The sequence below is a fragment of the Macaca fascicularis genome, chromosome 12, assembly GCF_037993035.2.
Source record: "Macaca fascicularis isolate 582-1 chromosome 12, T2T-MFA8v1.1".
Lineage (NCBI taxonomy): Eukaryota > Metazoa > Chordata > Mammalia > Primates > Cercopithecidae > Macaca > Macaca fascicularis.
In genome coordinates, this window is record NC_088386.1 from 1,428,924 (window position 1) to 1,449,685 (window position 20,762).

General features: G+C 50.6%; 2 protein-coding genes across 18 annotated transcripts in view; one reads left to right on the forward strand and one right to left on the reverse strand.

Moving 5' to 3' along the window:
* ARHGEF4 (Rho guanine nucleotide exchange factor 4) overlaps positions 1–5,688 on the forward strand; it is a 212,053-nt gene extending 206,365 nt beyond the window's left edge. For all 11 annotated transcript variants that reach the window (XM_005572808.5, XM_045366850.3, XM_045366851.2 and 8 more), the window contains 5 exons: positions 333–462; positions 1,931–2,062; positions 2,792–3,035; positions 3,860–3,937; positions 4,491–5,688. In XM_005572808.5, coding sequence (XP_005572865.3) covers positions 333–462; positions 1,931–2,062; positions 2,792–3,035; positions 3,860–3,937; positions 4,491–4,642 — 736 coding nt within the window. In that variant the 3' untranslated portion in view covers positions 4,643–5,688. The remainder of the gene's footprint in view (positions 1–332; positions 463–1,930; positions 2,063–2,791; positions 3,036–3,859; positions 3,938–4,490) is intronic.
* A 609-nt stretch (positions 5,689–6,297) lies between these two features.
* Positions 6,298–20,762, reverse strand: part of FAM168B (family with sequence similarity 168 member B) — a 40,775-nt gene continuing 26,310 nt past the window's right edge. For all 7 annotated transcript variants that reach the window (XM_005572809.5, XM_005572810.5, XM_045366855.3 and 4 more), the window contains exons 4-7: positions 14,020–14,162; positions 13,738–13,915; positions 11,370–11,494; positions 6,298–10,931 (exon numbers count right to left, since the gene is read on the reverse strand). In XM_005572809.5, the coding sequence (XP_005572866.1) occupies positions 11,382–11,494; positions 13,738–13,915; positions 14,020–14,162 (434 nt within the window). In that variant the 3' untranslated portion in view covers positions 6,298–10,931; positions 11,370–11,381. The remainder of the gene's footprint in view (positions 10,932–11,369; positions 11,495–13,737; positions 13,916–14,019; positions 14,163–20,762) is intronic.

The window sequence follows — 20,762 nt, forward strand, 5'->3', positions numbered from 1 at the left end:
CAGGGAGGCAGCCCACGCCTCTGCATGCCTGTCAGCCAGTTTGAGCATTAGCAGTGTGCTGTGCACTGCTGCAGGCTCTGGGGCAACCACAGAAAATTAGCCCTGTTCCGATGAGCTCCTTGCAATGAGGGAAGAGGATGCCAATAGGTTATTAAGCTCTGCTCTGTGCCTGCCATTTATGGAGAAGAGAGGGGCTGTGCATCTGACAGTAGGATGTGGTCAGAGGGCACAGCCCCAGAGGAAAGCAGCTCCACACATGGGGGCTGCAGGGGTCCTCACCCTTTCTCTGCCTCCAGCCTGCAGCAGCCCTTCCATCTCTTGTTCTGCCCCAGGGACTTCAAGGACGTTGAAGCTGCCTTGCATGCCATGAAGAACGTGGCCCAGCTCATCAACGAGCGGAAGCGGAGACTTGAGAACATCGACAAGATTGCTCAGTGGCAGAGCTCCATAGAGGACTGGGAGGTGAGGCCCGGGGGTGCAGAAAATTCCAGGAGGTCTTGGCCCCTTGCTTTAAAGTCATGCTTGCCCCTGAAAAATCTACGAGAGAGCTGAAGCAGGGAGCTGCGCTCCTGGGAGCTAGCAACAGGTGCCCATGGGGGGAAAGCCCATCCCAGCGTGGGCTCTGGACCTTCGGTGCTGCCTTCCCTAGCAGTCTCTGGCACCTGGTGGCCTCTTTTCTATGTGAAACTCCCCCCATGAGCAGCCAGCCAGCCCAGGAGAAGCCCTCAACAGAGGAAGAGTGTTCCTCAGAAGTGTTCTGTCCCTCTGCCTTCAGGGGACAGGCCAGATCCCTGCTTTAGTTCACTTCTGGGACTCCTAACAGAAGGCTGCAGGCCCAACACAGCGTGACCAAAAATGCATCGCCACCCATCAGAGCCTCCTGGTTCTGTCTGTCTGACTTGCACGTTTTCCCCTTGCATCTGCCAATCTTGCCTTAGAACTAATGACGCTGTTCCTGTCCCCCTCCACCCACCCCCACTTGCATCTGCCAATCTGCCACCTCCTGATCTGTTCCCAAGGGCTTCCTACCCACATGGGTGCTGCCACCACCAGGCACCAGCTATCAGGGAGAGAAATGGCCTGGAAATCAATCAGTATCAGCCACAGAACATTATGAAAATACAGATTCCATGGCCCCACCCTGGACACAGTGAATCAGAAGCCCTGGGGCGGGGCTGAGCAATAGGGGCAGTCAGTTGTGAGGCCCAGCCCTGGCTCAGGGCCCTCCAGAGTCACTCATCCCAAACAGGCCACCGCCAACCACTCCCAGCAGGGGCTTCCATTTTCAAGGAGGAATGAGACCAGGGCAGGGCTTAGTCTAAAAGTATGAAGCCCAAGGGTGGATGATGGACCTTCGGGTACTCAATGCATTTAGCTGGGAAGGGGGCCTCCTTAGAGATCTCAAAGGCTGGCCTGAGAGGTGAATCGCAGACACCTCATTCTTCTCTAGGGCAGCACCGTCCAGTCAAACCAGCATGTGAGCCACCTACGGAATCGTATACTACAGAGTAGCCATCTTTAAAAGGGGAAAAAAAGAAACAAGTGAATTTAATTTTAATAAGGTTTCATTTATCTCCAAAATAGCATTTCAACTTGTAATCAACTAAAATATCATTAATGAAAGATTTTACAGTATTTCATATGAAGTCTTCAAAATCAATGTGTATCTTACACTGACACCACATCTAACATGGATTAGCCACACTTCCAGTGCCCAAGAGCCAGAGGCCGCTGGTGACAGGGGGCTCCTATTTTGCCAGGACAGCCAACTCACAGGCCAGACGTGCCACCTCTTCCCCTCCCACCGTGGCCTGGCCAGGTGGGTGCTGCAGGCAAGACTAGGGGGAGGTGCCCCACCCATGATGGGGGCAGGAAGTGGAGCCCACGGTTGGGTATGCTAGGCTCATGGTTCTCCTTGGGATCTTCCCAGGGTGAAGATCTCTTGGTCAGGAGCTCAGAACTCATCTACTCGGGGGAGCTGACTCGAGTTACGCAGCCTCAAGCCAAGAGCCAGCAGAGAATGTTCTTTCTCTTTGACCACCAGCTCATCTACTGTAAGAAGGTACCAGAGCTGCTCTGCCCTGCTGCCCCAAGTTGAGCAAGTGGAGGGAGGGGAGCTGAGGGCTGGGAGCAGCTGCCCAGAAGACAGGCGGCAGCCAGACCATACACGACCCCATGTATGGGGACCCTTGGGGTCCAAGCCTGGCCAGACCTTTGGGGCTGGGATGGGGTGGCTCTCCACAGGTGAGCCTGGTGGCCCAGGAGCAGCAGGCAGCTTTCACAGTCTGACCAGGCCGAGTGCTGTTGAGAGCATGGTCTTTCCTGACCTGGCTGCTGCTTGCTCCTCAAACTACCTTGTCTCTCCCTGCAAACCTCCACATCCCCTCTCTCCAACCCCAGAGTCCCCTGCTCAAGCCACCTCCCAGTTTCCTCTACGCTGCTGGCTTCAAAACATGGCCCAGTGGCCTCATGTCCATGAAGCCCTCCTTGTCCGTGGGTGCTCTTTCCTGCATGTGGTGTGAGCCACTGTCTTAGTCTCCCCACTTCAAAGACAGGGCCAACCCCAGGGTGGTCAGTACCTGCGCACTCAAGGAGCAAGGCCTCTCCACTCATGGCTCAGCATGGCTGTGGGCTGCAGCAGGCCTGCTCTGCCCTCAGGATCTCACTATCTGCTGGGGAGGTGGAGGCGTCGCCAGCAGCCCCCCCTGTGGCTGGGGAGAGGAGGTGGGAGCGGCCATGAAATGGTCAGGGGAGCGGTTCAGCAGCCAGGGCTGAGGCCAGCATCTGGCAGGACCTGCTGCGCCGCGACGTGTTGTACTACAAGGGCCGGCTGGACATGGACGGCCTGGAGGTGGTGGACCTGGAGGACGGGAAGGACAGAGACCTCCATGTGAGCATCAAGAACGCCTTCCGGCTGCACTGTGGCGCCACAGGGGACAGCCACCTGCTGTGCACCAGGAAGCCCGAGCAGAAGCAGCGCTGGCTCAAGGCCTTTGCCAGGGAGAGGGAGCAGGTGCAGCTGGACCAGGAGACAGGTACGAGATCCTGCTGGGCCTTGTCCCGCCCCCAGGGCCCACCAGGCACTCCGGCCTGCCTGGCTGCCTGGGGGTCAGGACGGCGCCGCTCAGCCCTCTCAGGCTGCAAGCTGTAGTGAGGCTCCAGGCACCTCTAGGTCCCAGTCATCAGCATAAGGCTTTGCCTTCATCACCTCAAATGGCAGGGTTACCTGACCGTATCCCATGATACCGTTCCTCCGAGTTCGGCCCCAAGGCATGGGTCTACTGACTTTTGGGGAGCTGCTTCACTACACACGCTCACATGCGCACACACTCCATAGAACGGGGTCCTCTGCTCGGTGCCCTGGGTTGCTGGGACCTGGGGTCCCCTTTCCAGCCACCAAAAGCCTGGGAGAGCCTCGGAGTGGGCTGTGGGTACTGGCCTCAGAAGCCTCCCCTGCCCCTGCATGCAGACGTCTCCCCACTATAACTTCCCTCCTGTCCGCTGGCCCCCACGTTACCCGCCACAGTGATCAGGTCAGCTCTTGGTCTGGGAAGGAGCCTCCACTGCAGTGGAAAAAGACACTAGACACGGAGTGAAGGTGAGAGATGGGCAGGCAGAGGAAGGACTCGGGGATCTTCGTTTTCTACCAGGGGCCCCAGGACAGGGCACCAGAGCATGCCCTCTGCCCTGGTTGGCCAAGGCAGGCTGACTGTGCAGAACGGGGAACAGTCCCTGCTGTGGCCAGTACTCAGTCCCCAGGACATGATGAGACCCCGGGCACCAGAGAACTGCACCTGGGGCCGGGAAGTGCAGTGCAAGGAGGACTAGGGCAGCACCCTGACTTGTGCCCCTTCCTCAGGCTTCTCCATCACTGAACTGCAGAGGAAGCAGGCCATGCTGAATGCCAGCAAGCAGCAGGTCACAGGGAAGCCCAAAGGTAGGCGAACAGCAGCCCCACCTCCTCAGCTGCCCAGCCCTTGCCCTGCTCACATTCCCTTCTCTGACCCGCAAAGCCAAGCCAGCTAGCCACCAGGCCTGAGGGGGACCCCCTGCCCTTTGAAGCTGTTTGTTCCCAAAGGTTGGTAATCAGGGGCCACTGGGGAAGCTTGGGTCAGTATGTGGTTGACATTCTTACTCTCAACACCTTGGCTCCCCCAGATCAGGGCCATCGGTGACGACGCTTGTTTCCCCAGGGCTCCTTCCTGACAGGCATCGGGGTCAGGGTAGGGACGGAGCTGATCTCCCCATTTCCAGAGAGCCATGCCCCTGAAACATGACATGCCTTTGCACAGGCCACCCCTCTTCAGGCTGCTGCAGGAGGCCACAGGCCCAGGCCAGAGGCCCCTGGCAGCCTGGGCTCTTGGATGTGGTCAGCTCCTGCCGTGTGGCAAAACTGCTCGGAAGCAGAGCCCTGGGACAGATCCCGTGCTGCCCCCAACAGCTGGGGTGGCACTCTGCCCCATGACTCTCTGCTGTCTCTCCCTGTTCAGCTGTTGGCCGGCCCTGCTACCTGACGCGCCAGAAGCACCCAGCCCTGCCCGGCAGCCGGCCCCAGCAGCAGGTCCTGGTGCTGGCGGAGCCCAGGCGGAAGCCATCTACCTTCTGGCACAGCATCAGCCGGCTGGCACCCTTCCGCAAGTGAAGTGGTCCCTGCCTGACGGCACCTGCTGGGCCTTCCTGCCAGTGGCCCCCAGTTTTTCTTCCCCAAGGCCCACTCCGCCTGGCCTTCCTCTGCCTGGAAGTGAGCAGTGCTGGGCTGGGGAGTTGCTTGTACCACCAGGACGTGCCAGGTCTGTACTCCTGTTGTCTTTTTCCCTGTTGCTGGTGCCGTGAAGAGACCAGCAAGGGGGCAGACCCCGCACGTGCCACACGCCCTGCAGCTTGGGCCCCATCCGCCCTCTGGACCTGTGCAGGGCCTCACTGTGGGGAAACCGCAGCTCAGCCCAGGCCCAGCTGCGGAGAAGGCGCTACCTGCCTGGGACCCTCTTCTCTGGAAACCTAATCCTCCCTCATTTCCTCTGGGCAGGACTCTCTGGCCTTCTGTGGCCTGCAATGCCAGGCCATGTGCCCCCCTGCCCTCTAGTTCTCCTTCCAAGTCCCCAGCCCAACCAGTGGTGCCAGGCAGCTTGCCACTTGGGAGGGCAGGAACCAGGAATTCCACACCCTTGTGTCAGGCCCGGAGCCCGCCCTTCACCTCCCAGCCCCTCTAGACAGCGCTGGCTGCCGGACACCCTCTTCACGTGTGTGTGTGTAGTGGAAAGGACAAGACGGTGCAGTCGGCTGCAGACTCCCAGTCGGGAGTGTGGCCAGTCTGCCTGCTGCTGTGCGGTGGCTCCAGAACCACCTCATTCCTGGTTTTGTTTGGATTTTGTCATCTTGTTTTTCTAACAATGGAGAAAAAGAATTGATTCTTGTTAATGACACAGAAGATTGCCTTACCCTCGTGAGCGTGAGAAGCCATAAGAGACTGAATTCTGTGGCTCAGCACGCAGGACTGACCCACAGCCCAGGCAGCGGGTGTGTGGAGACGGGGCCCCGTCCTGCCAAGGGGCGCCAGGATCAGAGCCAGTACCTGGTGAGCGGGTGCGGAGCCCACAGGATTCAGCAGCATGGACAGTCACTCTTGCACTACTCCTTCTCCAAGCCAGAAACCACATTTAATTTCGTAAATAAATTTATGAAAAGTAACCTGGCTGCCAGCCCGTTTCCTGTGGGTGTGCGTGCATTCTCCTGTGGCTGCTAACCATCACTGCTAGCCTTTCCCTACAAAGGAGGAAGGAGCCCTACAGCCTCTAAAGGTGGGGTGGGGGCTCACCTGTCGCAGATCATACCCTCAGGGCTTTAGTGGAGACAGGCTAAGGTGGGGCTGGCGGCAATGGGGAAGGAGGGCAGGGCCAGGCCATGCTGGTGGGGATACAGGTAGCTCTGCCCTCCCTCGCACTCAAGACCCAGAAACCACTGCTTCCCTGTGTTTGACTGGAGCTGGCCCATGTGAGTTCCTGGCTGAGTAGTCGGTCGTCCGAGGAAGAACACGTCTTCCCAGGAGGACCCTGGCCACAGAAGCCAGAGGGGAGCATGCCGCTGCTTCCCTCCCTGTCCCACTTGGGAAAATGGTCCCCGGCAACCTGCTGCCTCCACCACACTCTTCAGCACTGCCAAGGTCACGGGCTGGACGCCATGGTGGCCTTCTGAAAACCCCTGGCAATCTCCCAACTTGAGCGAAGCCCCAGCACCTCCCAGTCAGGTCATGCCACCTCTAGACAAAACCCACATGGAGAAATCATGAAAACCACAATATGCAACACAAGTCAATCTTTATTGAAAACTGCAGTATTAATACATAACAATTCTTGTTACAATAAACGTGCTTTTGAGATTTTTAAATCTGAGCTCATCTACTTATCAGATTGCATAAAAAATTAAAATAGTATCAATTGACACCTAATTGAACTGGCTCAGGATGGAAATTCCATTCCTTGGCATGGATACGTAAGTTCAATGCAGAAGTGAGGGATGCCTTTAACACTGGAAGACAATGCTGACTCAGCTTAAAAAAAAGTACCGAGAGAACGGTGTAAAAAATGGTATTTAAAAATCATTTAAAAAAAAACAAAAAGGAACCGTTTCTTCTTTAGTTACAATCCATGAGGCTCTCTAGGGACCTCTCCGTGTGGCCAGCACAGCAACCCTGCCAGGAACACAAACGACTGGCCCGAGATCTGGCTCAGCTGCCTTGCCCACTGGTCTGCACAGGGACTCATGGGCACAGCCTGTGGTGAGGAGACACCTGTCATGCCAGTCCTGGGAGCACACCACCCGTCTGTAGGCCCGGGGTCCCGACACAGACGCCGCTCCTCCTGTCTCCCCTTCCCAAGTGACTTCACGTTAGTCCTGTGGACCAAAATAAGGCCATCCCTACAGGCTCTCTATTCTTCAAATAATGGGCAGTAGGAGAAAGACACAAACTTTCCGAAACGTGCAGTTTCCTAACCAAAAAGGCCACACACCCCCACTTCTGTGTTACTTGGTCAGTTGAGCCCCTGGCGCCCTCAGGACCTACTGATAGAGCATGTCCTCTGCAGTATACTCAAGAGTCTGCTGCCCTTCAGAAAGCCCAGAGGGAAGACTCACAAATGCACAGGTACTGGGGGGAAAAATATGTGCGTGCTCTGCCTTCCCCCAGGCCAACCACACTCTGCTTTAGAGACCCTCTCAGAAAGCACCAGAGAGGAGGACCAGACGCTGCCGCCCACCTCAAGCCACACCCCCGCCACCTGCTGCCGTGCCCACTGCAGGTCCTGTCCTGTCCGGGCAACAGCCAAACTGGTGACAATGGACATACCCAACAGTCAGCTGTGGGGTGAGGTGAAGGGGGCCCAGCTGCTCCGAGTAATACTGTTCTCAAATATTTAAAAAGGACAGGTGAAGTCTGGGTCTCCTTTTTTAAAGCAGACACCAATACTTACATAACTGGTACCTGTTGGCCTTTCACCAGCACTCACTGGTACTCACAGATGCCTTACAGACCTTACGGGGGCCAACACTGACAGGTATTAGTACACTGCAAGTTGCTGTAATAATGTATTTCCTCTGGTTACTGTCGTGTCCCCAGGACACATGCAAATTATTTCCCAGACCTCATTCATCACAGTCAGATGATGCCACCAGAAGGAGCCCAGCTGGGGAAGGGCAGGACACTCACTGACCAGGCGCCCAGCCCAAGGCTCAGGACCACCCCTATCTCCTGTGAACACATTTGCATAGCACTCAAGAAAGTTTCCCGGAATAGTGACAGCTAGGCCTACAAACCACACCAAGAAGAACGTTCTTAACAGATGGCTCACGAGAGACATAAACGGTTCTGGAAGTGCCTTCATGCCCATTCCCACGACTGGCACTGACTCTGGCCCTCACAGAGCGGCAAGTTCATGGGTCACTGGCTCACACTAAATGCTCAGCCCCCAGCACAGATCCAAACAAGACTTCCATGAGTAGAGAAACTGCAGCAGCTAACAGACGATGGAACACACTCCCAAGCCTCAGGGGAGAAGGTGCAGAACAAATATTTTTTAAATAGCCATCATGATGTCCATGTTTACATGAATTAAGTCCTTTGCTTGCCTGTCTCAACTTCTAAAAGAACAGTAACTCAGCTGAAGGACTCCCAAATTAGGAATGTCAAACACACAAAAAGCAAATTTCTCAGAATGCTCCACCATATGTTTGGGGACAAATTATGCAGCTTTGTAACAGAATTTTGACCCAAGTTCTATTTCTTAATTAACTTTAATTTTACTAGAAGCAAATGTTGATAAAATTACAACCTATGACAGTTTTGTGACTATTCCCTAAGTCCAGATTCTTACCTGATATCTACCTTTTGTATTTGACAGCTGATGTCCTGATAGTTTCAAAATCAGAAAAATTTCTGCACAGATGTGCAATGCAAACTTATTTCATAAAGCCTCTGAACTTCACAAAAGGGAAAAAAGGTTAAGTTATAGGGAGGAAGAAAAGTGTTGATGAAGCTGATGTAAATGGCGTATGTGTGTGGGGGATGCCGCCCACTCTTTAAAACACCATTTAATTCGGCGCTTGTAAAAACACTCATCCTGTGTGTGCCAAGTCCCAAGCAAGCCTGAAGAGATGCCTGTTAACTTCTACCCTCCTCCCGAACCCCAAGACTCCAGCCCTCACAGGAGCTGTGGGTATATGTTTCAATTTTTGTTGTGTGGAGCTTTTTAAAAGCATACACTAAAATTGTGAGTATTTTATCCTAATCTATTAGCACTCAATTGGGAAAAAAGACTTCTCTGCTACTTGGTCAGCTGAACCCCTGGAACCCTTAGAACCTACTAATTCCGCCAACCGTCCACTAAACAGATGGAATTAGCAACAGAGACTTGAAGTAAGGGGCCCGAACCACGTGCCTGCGGTGAGCATCTGGCCCCCACCACAGACACTAGCGGCGAGCGTCTGCCCCCCCCACACACACTAAGACGGAGTAAGCGCTCATGAAGCATTTGAAAGTACTTCTCGGTAAACATTCTATGTTCATAGACATCAGGAATCAAGAATCTGTTGTTTACAATGATCCATGCAAAAATATTCCTAAATTTCTTATAAAATAAGATGTGAAAAAGAAAAGTATGAGGAGTACTTACTATAAAAAATAAGGTTACCAAAGGCTCAGTGGTCAGGTGTCCCCCCCCCCCCCCACCAACCAACTGGGGCAGAACGCTAGTGGGCATCCTCACTGGGCGCCAGTGCCCTGACCCAGCTACCAGCAAAATGGGAGAAGCAGAGCCCCCTCCCCACCAGAGCCCACAGCACTCAAAACACCACCTCACTGGGAAGACGATGCACGCTCCTGCCCCAGAAGCCACTGAAAGGGACCCAGGCCTTCCATCCCCCACCCCCACTCCGACCCTCCCCGAGGACAGACATGCGCTCTCATGGATACAGGGTGGGCATACTTTGGGGGCGGGGTGGGGGAAGACTCTTGATTTCTTATGTACAAGGTTCAGATTCTAAACTCCAATTCCTCTCCCACAGTAAACCCTGCCAGCAGACGCACTCCAGCACCGCCTGGCCCTCTCTGCTGTCCGTGCCTGCTTCGTGCCAAGGGCCCTCAGCTGCAAAGAGATGGCAGGAGCGGCTCGCAGACAACAGACACTGGCCCCCCCTCACCCATCTCTAAGCGTCCCCTCCAGCCCGCCTCAGCAGACCAGTCACCACCATCAGGTGGCTGATCCCAGCAGCAGCTACAGGTTTCTACATTTCCAGACATATCCACGGCCCTGCCTTTCTACAAGAAATTGGAGGAATTTTAAATAAAGTTTTGTTCCCTTTTAAGTCATTCTTAAATATACCACTTTCTTCATAACATACAGCTGAAACATTTGTCCTTCTTTGTAGGGGAAAAACAGCAATGCCTACCTGTTTTCAACTGATTCAAACATTTCTCCAGGGGGAAAAAAAATGGAATGATTTTCTAAGCTAAATAAAGCAGAGGACAATACCTCCTGCAAGCATGGCTGTTTCTCTTTCACATTTCTTCCATCCCAGGAAAATAATTTAGTTTTACATAGGACTTTTCCAATAAAGATATATAAAAACATCGTCTCTCTGTAAGAGAACTGTAATGAAAATTTAGATAGCAGAGAAACTGCTTTGCCGACACAAAAACCACCCCCCTTGCCCCAAATTGTACTGGCCACGCTACTATGATCTTTCACGGTGAGCTATAAGCACGTCCCTGTCCCACTGACTCCACCAAGCCTACACTCAAAGGGATGCCCATGAACCGGCTGCGCCCAAGCAGCTGTGGCTTCCCCACTGTCTCACAAACCTCGCAACTCCCTCAGTCAGTGCCAAAGAAACAGGTTGCTGAAAACTAAAATGTCCACATCCCTAACTGGCAACCCACATCAACCCCAAAAGGTTGAAGAATCATCTAAGATATTTCAGATGCTCTATGAAGAAATTCACTTTAACACTTATAACTTGAAGACTTTGCGAACATTACAACAGTGCATTAGTGATACAAGTTGTAAAATACGTTTCCATTCCTTTGGATTTTGCATATGATGGTTTTGCATCAGTCACTGCAGGTAGATTGAGCAAGCTTTTTGTGTTTGTTTTTTTAAACATGCATTCAACTAGATATGATTCAGAATAGATTAATACTCCCTTTTATCATTACAGTTAGCTAAAAAATTGCCAGGCAGTCCACAAAACAGAATTTGCTTTAAGACCAACCCACAGAGTCAGCTGGAGACTAACGGCGCTGGGGCCTGCTGGGCCGGGATATAGTCGTGTTTAGCTAAGTGTCGAGAGCATTAAGAAGAAAGTCCTGGTTGGAGGCGCAAGGCCTGCAGCACCAGCTGTGGAATCCCCAATAATGTGACTGCACAGCTCCGTCCTCAAACCTGCAGAAAGGAAGACAGATACTCAGTCACACAGAGCTCTTCCGGCACTGCTACTCCAAACTCTCAAGTAGGACGAGGTCCACCACGGTCAGAAAGGGCAGCAATGGCCAAAACTGCTGGACCTGGTTCTCACTTCCTTCCTAGAGATCCCCAATTACAACTAGAGCCCTATTTCCTGCAGCAGGCAGGTGGGGGGGTCACAGCACATTCCAGGGAAGGCTCAAGACGGACACTGTCAACAGCAGGTCATCAATGGTTCCTTGTTTCTTCTACTCTGTAATGTCTCAATAAAAACAAAAAACTTAAACACTGCATTGCCTCTGGATCCAGGGTCAGGCACACTTTCCTCGTTAGTGCTTAAATATGTGGTAAATCTGCCACTGTCCCATGGAAATGCCCTTTCATCAAAGGCTGGCCCGGCCTTCACTGGTCACTTACATTTGCAGGTGATCACCACTGAGGGGGCACATAGCTGTAAGTGGGTGTTCCTGGGGCCCGGTATGTGGGCACAGTGACTGGGTGGGGGGCGACAGGAGTTGGGGAGTGAGCAGTCAGCAGGGTACCTGGAAGAAAGAGCAGCACATGACATGAGGCCGACCTCCTGCACAGCTCCACAGTGCCCAACACACACACAAGCCTGGACTCTTTGCAAGGAGGAGGGTATACAGGAAGAGGGATGGTCTTGACCCAGATACTGTCAGACTCTCATTAGATAATCTCCCACACCCAAAAATTGTCTCCACACAGCAAGCTTCCACAGACAATATGTTTGTAAAAGTCTTTTGTGTGTCCCCTTCATAAAGCACACCCAATAATTTTTATAGGTCAGATGATAAACAAATGAGTATAATTCAGCCTTAACAAGGAAGGAGATTCTGACACATACTACAATATAGGTGAACCTTAAGAACATAATTCTAAAAGAAAGAAGCCAGTCACTATAAGACAAATATTTTATGATTCCACTTAGATGAAATACCTAGTCAAATTCAGAGACAGAAAGAAAGGAGAATGGGGAGTTAGCATTTAATGAGTACAGGAGTTTCAGATTTGCAGGATAAAGAAGTTCTGGAGCTCTGTTTCACAACAATGTGAATATACTTAACACTACTGAACCGTACTTAAAAACGGTTAAGATGGGCTTGGCACAGGGCTCACATCTGTAATCCCAGTACTCTGGGAGGCTGGGGCGGGAGAACAGCTTAAGCTCAGGAGTTTGAGATGCGCCTGCGCAACATAGTGAGCTCCCAGCTCTACAAAAAAAGTTGTAAAATTAGCCAGGTGTGGTAGCACACTTACAGTACCAGCTACTCAGGAGGCTAAGTTGGGAGGATGGCTTAAGCCCATGAGTTCCAGACTACAGTGCACTGCACTCAAGCCTGGGCAACAGGGCAAGACCCTGTCTCAACAACAACAAAAAAAAGTTAAGATGGTAAAAACAAATAAATAAAAAACAAGAGGCTGGGAACAGTGACTCATGCCTGTAAGCATAGCACTCTGGGAGGCCGAGGCGGGTGCATCACCTGAGGTCAGGAGTTCGAGACCAGCCTGGCCAACATGGTGAAATCCCATCTCTACCAAAAGTACAAAAAAAATTAGCCGGGCATGGTGGCGGGTGCCTGTAGTCCCAGCTACTGGGAAGGGTGAGGAGGGAGAATCACTTGAACCCAGGAGGCGGAGGTTGCAGCGAGCTGAGATCACACCATTGCACTCCATCCTGGCCAACAGGGTGAGACCCTGTCTTAAAGAAATATTATAAATAAATAAATAAATAAATAAAACAAGAAATGATAATTCTAAACTACATGAACTTCTGAGTTCTTTAAGAAAAATCTATTTTTCCTACAACTGCAGAAACTCAGCAACTACCTGAGTCCATTTATGGACCAGCAGCACCTCCAACACAGCGGCCTTCACTCACCTGGCCCACACCCAACCCGGTGCCCGCTGCCCTCCCTCCCTGCGCCTCAAACCAGCAGTTTCTGTCTACGCCCAGTTTCCTGTTCCTTGACAGGTAAGTATGGGGAAAACCAAATCAGAGTCTAGGTTGAAGCACACATAATATCCCAGAAGGCTTCTCTCTGGCATAATCTCCTTACACTGAAGTCAAGTCCACAAAAACAAGGAGGAAACAGTACGCTTTTGTGTGGGCATGACCTAAAGGTGGCCATATTGACCCACAGACCAGGAGGTGAATCCATATGGGTGGTCACCCAATCCCTAGACATCAGATCAAGCCCCCAGAGCTTCCACAGAGATGTGCCCATCCTAGACAGGAGCCTCATCTCTCCATGGTTTATTTTTCTTAGAGGAGGCCTTGGGAAGTAAAGTACAATAGATGAATGCCGAAGGATTTCTACAGGCAGCTGCTTCCTTCTATCAACAGAAGACCAGCTCTTCTAGATGCATGAAAACATCCCTATGAAGACAACTGACCTTCAAAGACAAGCTCCCCTCAAGGGAAAGGAAGAGGGCCAGCCACCCCGGGACACACAGTGTCCTCCCCTTCTGCTCAAGTCTTACATGGTCGTGGGGGTGGGAGGAGAGGGGGGCACATCCTGCATTGCCAAATGGCTCAGTTCACCAACAAAGTGAGCCCATCAGATTCAGAGAGGCCTCCACAAGAGGTCACTCAGGGAGGCAAAATAAAAGATAACCTGCTGTTTCTTCCCCAAAGAATTTTCTGTCCTTCCACACAACTATAGCTATGAAAACCCAGAGCCAAGGGTCAGAGGATTTGTGAGCTCTCCCCTGCCCCACCTCTAGGGGACACCACAAGGCAGACACCGCAGGAACAAGGACTTACCTGCTGACATGGCCATGGTGGTCCCAGCCACCATGCCCATGGTGACCCCGTTGCCTCTAGGAGGGGGGATGGGAGCAGGGTACACTGTTGCCGGCATGCCGTTGGGCTGCACCACCGTGGTGTGGTGGATGACATGAGGAGGTGCTGCATACAGCGGCTGTGTGTAGTACGTGCCTTGCTGTGGGGAGAAGAGAGACAACTGACACAGGGTCCCAGGGCCAAAGGATGAGTGCTCAGTTGGTATCAACCCTTCCCACACGACAGTGTCTACCCAAAGCATACCTGTGCGTACGGGCTCTGCTGCGGGTAGGCACTTCGCACGGGGTACACAGCAGTCTGGTAGGGGTTCGGGGAGGAGGAGTACGGCGGCACAGCCCCGCTGGTGGGGGAACAGGACACTTTGTAAGGTGTGCCAGGAGTGTAACCTGAAACAAACAAGGCAATGGCCTGAGTTCACCCAAGCCGGTCCAGGCACAGGGAGAGACACATGCAGGGAGGAGCCAAGTGGCGTGTCAGCCCCACGCACCTCGCCAGGCCTGCTGCCACTGCCGCCCCCACTCTCCTCCACTGAGTTCTGACTTCATTTCTCACTTTGTGTGCGTGTGTGCAGGCACGTGTGTGTGGCGGCAGGGTGTTGGGGAGGAGGAAAAAATACCAAAGGAGAACGTTCTACAGACGGAATGCTCACACAGGACAGGAAATAAAAACCGTCTTGTCCTGCTGGAATTAAAATTGGTATGGCCTTCCTGGTGCTAAATTTGGCATCCAAAGTATATATGCCTTTGAATCCCACAATTCCACTTCTAGAAGTCTGTGTGAAAGCAGTGCACGTGGGCCTGCGCACACAGACACTTCACTGTAAGCTTGCTCATCATAGTGGTGTTTGTTACGGCAAAAACAGGAGATGCCTGCCCAACACCAGACAGGCTAAGCACTCTATGGTAAAAAGCCCTCTGGGTCGAGAAAAGGCTGAACACACATACTTGCTTTTGTCCCCACATAAAATGACATGAAAATGACGATAAAGCAGATTAAGAGAAAAAAGACATAAAACTCACCAAGAACGGAAGAGAAGACAGCATGCTGAAGCCTGGCAAGCTGAAGTGGAGGGTGACTGAGCAGACTCGAGAGGAAGGCACTCTTAGCCAACAGCGAGGAGCAGCTGGCACCAAGACAGCCCTTCCCCAAAGCCCTGCACGCTGCTGGCCACCAACCCACCTCCAGAAGCAGATAAACAGGCCCGACCTAGTAAAGTGATTCAGTTTGCTGAATAAGCAGTTAGGTGTCCCTTCCTGATCCCAACAGAGAAGAGGGGTTTGGTCTCAGGGAAGGGAGAGGGTCTCTGGACAGCTATGTTCACAGCAGCTATATTCACAATGATCAAAAGCTGGCAATGGCCCAAACGCCCACCAGAAGACAGATGGGTAAACACACAGTGGTGCATCCATACAAATCCTACTGAGCAAGCAAAGGGACAAACGGCTGATCCATACAAGCACATGGATGAATCGCAAAGCCACACCATGTCAAAGAAGCCAGATACAGGGACACATGCTGGATGCATGTACTGACAGAAGCTCTAGGAAAGATCAACCTAATCCACAGTCATCAAAACCCACAGTGCAGGAGCCAGAGGGGCAAGCGAGAACCTTTCCAAAAGAGTGCATTTACCCAAATGTGGTGGCGGCCACACAGCTGTGTATGACTGTCCAAACACACCAAACTGTACACTGAAAAGGATTAACTTGTACTATGTAAATCAAATGTCCATACAAGTGCTTATGGCATCTCACATTCCCATGGGTGAGAGCAGGAGGGGTGGAGCACTCACATGCTGCCCGTGTCAGACAGCACCTTTGCATGCCAGGCACACGTCCCCCAACATCCAGCAATCCACTCCCAAATATTTCCCCCAGAAAAATGAAAACACAGGTCCACAAAAGACTCACAAAAAGTGTTCAGTCTTGGGTGAGAGCAGGAGGGGTGGAACACTCACACGCTGCCCGTGTCAGACAGCACCTTCGCAAGCCAGGCACACGTCCCCCAACATCCAGCAATCCACTCCCAAATATTTCCCCCAGAAAAATGAAAACACAGGTCCACAACAGACTTGCAAAAAGTGTTCAGTCTTATTCCTAATAGCCAAAAATGGGAAATAATCCAAATCTTCAACTGGAGAAAGGGTAAATCATGATATATCTCTATCAACATTACTCAGCGATCAAAAGGAAAAAACATGGATGAATCTCACACCATGCTGAGCTTTCCAAAGAAGCCAGAAACAGAACGGCACATATAGCAACGATCCCATTTATTCCCTAACGACAAAGAAACTTACCTACAGTGACGGAAATCAGAGAGGGGAGAGGGCGAAGAAAGCCTTCTCGGATGATCAAAGTGTTCCATGTTTTATTTGGAGTGGTGGTTCCATGGGCATGTACAACTGTCAAAACCCACCCAGTTGAGCACTTAATGTGTGGGTGTTTTGTGCATAAATTATACTCAAGTTTTAAGAAATGAGCTGAGTATAAAGAATTTGGGATCACCTGAGCCGGAGGTCAAGGCTGCAGTGAGCTGTAATTATGCCACTGCATTCTGCCTGGGTGACAAAGTAAGACCCTGTCTCAAAACAATAATAGTAATAATAAAAGTTAATTTTTAAAACATTTTACACAATTGGGCTGTGTTTAGCAATATGTACGTGTGTTTGTTTTTTATTTTTTTGAGATGGAGTCTTGCTCTATTCCCTAGGCTGGAGTGTAGTGGTGCAATCTCAGCTCACTGCAGCCTCTGCCTCCTGGGTTCAAGCAATTCTCATGCCCCAGCCACCCGAGTAGCTGGAACTGCAGGCATGTGCCACCACACCCAGCTAATTTTTGTAATTTTTAGTAGAGACGGGATTTTGCCATGTTGGCCAGGATACTCTCGAACTCCTTGCCTCAAATGATCCTCCTGCCTCAGCCTCCCAAAGTACTACGATTTCAGGTGTGAGCCTGTATATATATGTAGCTGGTCTGTATATTTTGTTTTAATTTGAAAGGGAAAGAGAATGACTGCCCCCCTAGGAAATTCACCAGTCTGGGGTTTTCGTTTCAGGTGCCAGAGAAATTCTGTGACATGGATATATTGCACAGTGGTGAAGTCTGGGCTTTTCCACCTAAATACTGCATACTGTATCAATTAAGTAACATGAAGGCCTCAACATCAGCCTTCTCAGACTCCCCTGCAGGCCCTTCCAGGTCTCACAGTGGGAGGTGCTGCGGCTGAGACCTGCAGCAGGACAAACAATAGGTGGTCCCGTCCTGCACAGCAAGTGGGTGCTCACACCCACATCTGTCTGTATCCAGAGTCCTGACCCTTCGACCCAAATCAGGCAACTCCCAACCTCAGCTAGTCTCCATCTGAGGAAAGAAAAGATTCCTCCAGGGCTTCCTATATTTTGAAATTCACTCACTGCTATGTTAACCGTAAATAGAAACACTGCCAAAATTTGAATACAACAACTTTTAATACTGGTGCTCAGCCAAAGGAAAGCAGAATACACAGACTTTCCATCAGGATTTGGAAAAGCAAACTTTCAAGACAAGAGCAGTTACAGAGTTCCCTTCTCTGGCTGCTCATCTCCTGGTCTTTAAGAAGGCTAAAACAGGAAAGTGAAAAGGAAAGCTTCACGGGTGTATACATGTTAGAACTCATCAAACTGAAGCTTTAAATCTGTACGCTTAGTTGTATGTCAATTACACCACAACGAGGTTGTATAACATTTTCTTTAATTAAAAAGAAAAAGGTAGTGTGAACGCCATCAAAGAATTATAAAGGAAAAGGCAGTGTTTGTCTAGCCATGTACTGATACTCCCAGGAAGAGACCTGGGACAGTCCAATTCCCCCTAAGTCACTAGCTAACTCACGGAAGGAATGGAAAAAGGAAGCATGGTGTGTGGCGGGCACACATGTGACTAGTCATGGTGACTGAGGCATTACACCATCACAGAGAGGCTATTCACCATCAACATGGGGCCATGCCCTGTCACAGCGGAGATGATCAGGACAGATCCAGCCCTCCCCATAAGGTGCCTGGCCTCGGGGGGGAAAAAAATCACAGGAAAACCAACCACCAACATAGCAACATTTTATGCAGTCTTGGCAAGCAATGAGGAGTCAGCTCAGAGAGGGGCGGGTGGGGCAAGGCTGTCTCAAATGAAAGAACTGTGGGGATGGAGGAGGTCAAGGGTCATCCTGGATGGCTCCCTTCCCCCCAGCCACACCACCTCCTTCATTTCCCACTGCCATGCAGCAGCCAGACACCAGCAGGTACCTTCAGCTGTACCCAAAGGAGGACACTGCCGAATGGGATCCCTGCTGTCCAGCTTAATCCCAGTTTCTGCCTCGTATTTCCACTAGCCTGAAAAGACATCCTCCTAGAAGTCAACAAACTCTTATCTGACCAAGATGATAATTTTTTATAAAAGTGTCAAAACACAGAGCAACCCTCTGTGTGTCACATCCTGAGAACTGATGCTAGACTTCCAAGTTGGGAATCTCATTCCAAACTTCCGACCGTTTAAACGAACAAACCCACAAGGTTCCCTTTCTTCATACAATTAAAAATATTCATGACAGATAACTGGAAATATGAACACTGTTTACAATCTTGGTAGTAATAAAAAAAATATTTTTTAGGTGTGACAATGACACAGTTCTTATTATCCTTCAAAGATAATATTTAAAAAGCTGACGAACATAGTATCTGAGATTTGATTCAAAATAATATAAAGGAAAGTGGCAGGGGCCCAGATGAAAAAGATCAGCCAAAAGCTGATAACTGCTAAAGCCAGGCGATGTGTAGGTGGGAATTATATTCCCATATACTTGTGCTAAAGCCAGGTGATGTGTGAGCAGGAATTTTTTTTTTTTTTGGATGGAGTCTCGCTCTTGTTGCCCAGGCTGGAGTGCAGTGGCATGATCTTGGCTCGCTGCAACCTCCGCCTCCTGGGTTTACGAGATTCTTCTGCCTCAGCCTCTCAAGTAGCTGGGACTACAGGTGTGCACCACCACACCTGGTTAATTTTTGTATTTTTAGTAGAGATGGGGTTTCACCATATTGGAAAGGCTGGTGTCGAACTCCCAACCTCGTGATCTGCCTGCCTCAGCCTCTCAAAGTGCTGGGATTACAAACGTGAGCCACTACGCCTGGCTGTGAGTGGGAATTAGCATATTCCCATGTACTTGTGCTAAAGACAGGCAACGTGTGAGTGGGAATTATGTTCCCATGTATTTCTGTAAATACTTGAAATGTTTCCTAATTACTCTTTTGAAATCAAAGTATTAAATAATATAAGGAAGACTGTTATGGATTGAAAGAAATGAGACATAAATTCAACTTTACAAAAAATTCACTATGTAATGTTGAGTACATTCTGATTCCAAACTTTTTTTTTTTTTTGGAGACAGAGTCTTGCTCTATTACCCAGACTGGAGTGCAGTGGCACGACCTCGGCTCACGGCTCAAGCTCTGCCTCCCGGGTTCACGCCATTCTCCCGTCCCAGCCTCCCGAGTAGCTGGGACTACAGGCGCCCGCCACCATGCCTGGCTAATTTTCTTTTTTGTATTTTTAGGAGAGATGGGGTTTCACCGTGGTCTCTACCTCCTGACCTCGTGATCAACCCGCCTCGGCCTCCCAAAGTGCTGGGATTACAGGTGTCAGCCACCATGTCCTGCTCAAACGTTTTTTAAAACTTAGGGGATAACTGGGCAAATGTAAATTTGAACTACTTTTAAAATTTGTTTCTAAGTGCGGGCATGCAAAAGCACTCCTCACTCATGTTAGGGAGGGCTACACTCAAATCTACTGGACAAGACACAAAGGATTCTGAATTGGTTCCACAAGAAGAAAAGAAAAACCACACAACGCTCATCCTTACACAAGGTAAATACGGGAAAAGATCACTGGCGAATCTAGGTGGTGGGTACCGTGGACATTCACTGTACTGTCCGCTCAACTTTTTGGTATACATAATTTTTTTTTTTTTTTTTTTTTTTTTTTTGAGACCAAGTCTCGCTGTTGCCTAGGCTGGAGTGCAGTGGCGCAATCTCTGCTCACTGCAAGCTCCGCCTCCCGGGTTCATGCCATTCTCCTGCCTCAGCCTCTGGAGTAGCTGGAACTACAGGCGCCTGCCAGCACGCCTAATTTTTTTTTTTTGGTAGAGATGGGGTTTCACCGTGTTAGCCAGGATGGTCTTGATCTCCTGACCTCGTGATCCACCCACCTCAGCCTCCCAAAGTGCTGGGATGACAGGCATGAGCCACCTAGCCCGGCTAATTTTTTTTAAATAATAATTAAGGTGGAAGGCTGGGCGTGGTAGCTCACACCTGTCATCCCAGCACTTTGGGAGGCCGAGGCAGGCGTATCACATGAGCCTAGGAGTTGAGACAAGCCTGGCCAAGCTGGCAAAACCTTGTCTCCAAAATTAAAAAAAAAAAAAAAAAGTAAAAATACGCAAGGTGAAAAGTATACAGCACTTTCAGATGCTGACACACAACTGAGAGAGTGTACGCCAGCCAGAAATCTCCATGGAAATATAACAGTCATGTATGAGGTAAAAGAACCAGTAAGGAAGCTAGCTGAAAGGGCCCATGGATCACCATACCCAAATGCACCCCTAGAAGATGAATTATAGTCAGGCGCAGTGGCTCATGCCTGTAATCCCAGCACTATGGGAGGCTGAGGCGGGTGGATCACCTATGGTCAGGAGTTTGAAACCAGCCTGGCCAACATGGTGAAACCCCGTCTCTACTAAAAATACAAAAGTTAGCCAGGCTTGGTGGCACATGACTGTAGTTTCAGCCACTCGGGAAGCTGAGGTGGGAGAATCACTTGGACCCGGGAGGTGGAGGTTGCAGTGAGCAGAGATTGCGCCAATGCACTCCAGCCTGGGCAACAGAGAGAGATCCTGTCTCAAAAAAAAAAAAAAAAAAAAAAAGAAGACGACTACAAAATTTTGCCCAGCCTTTAAAAAGGCCATCA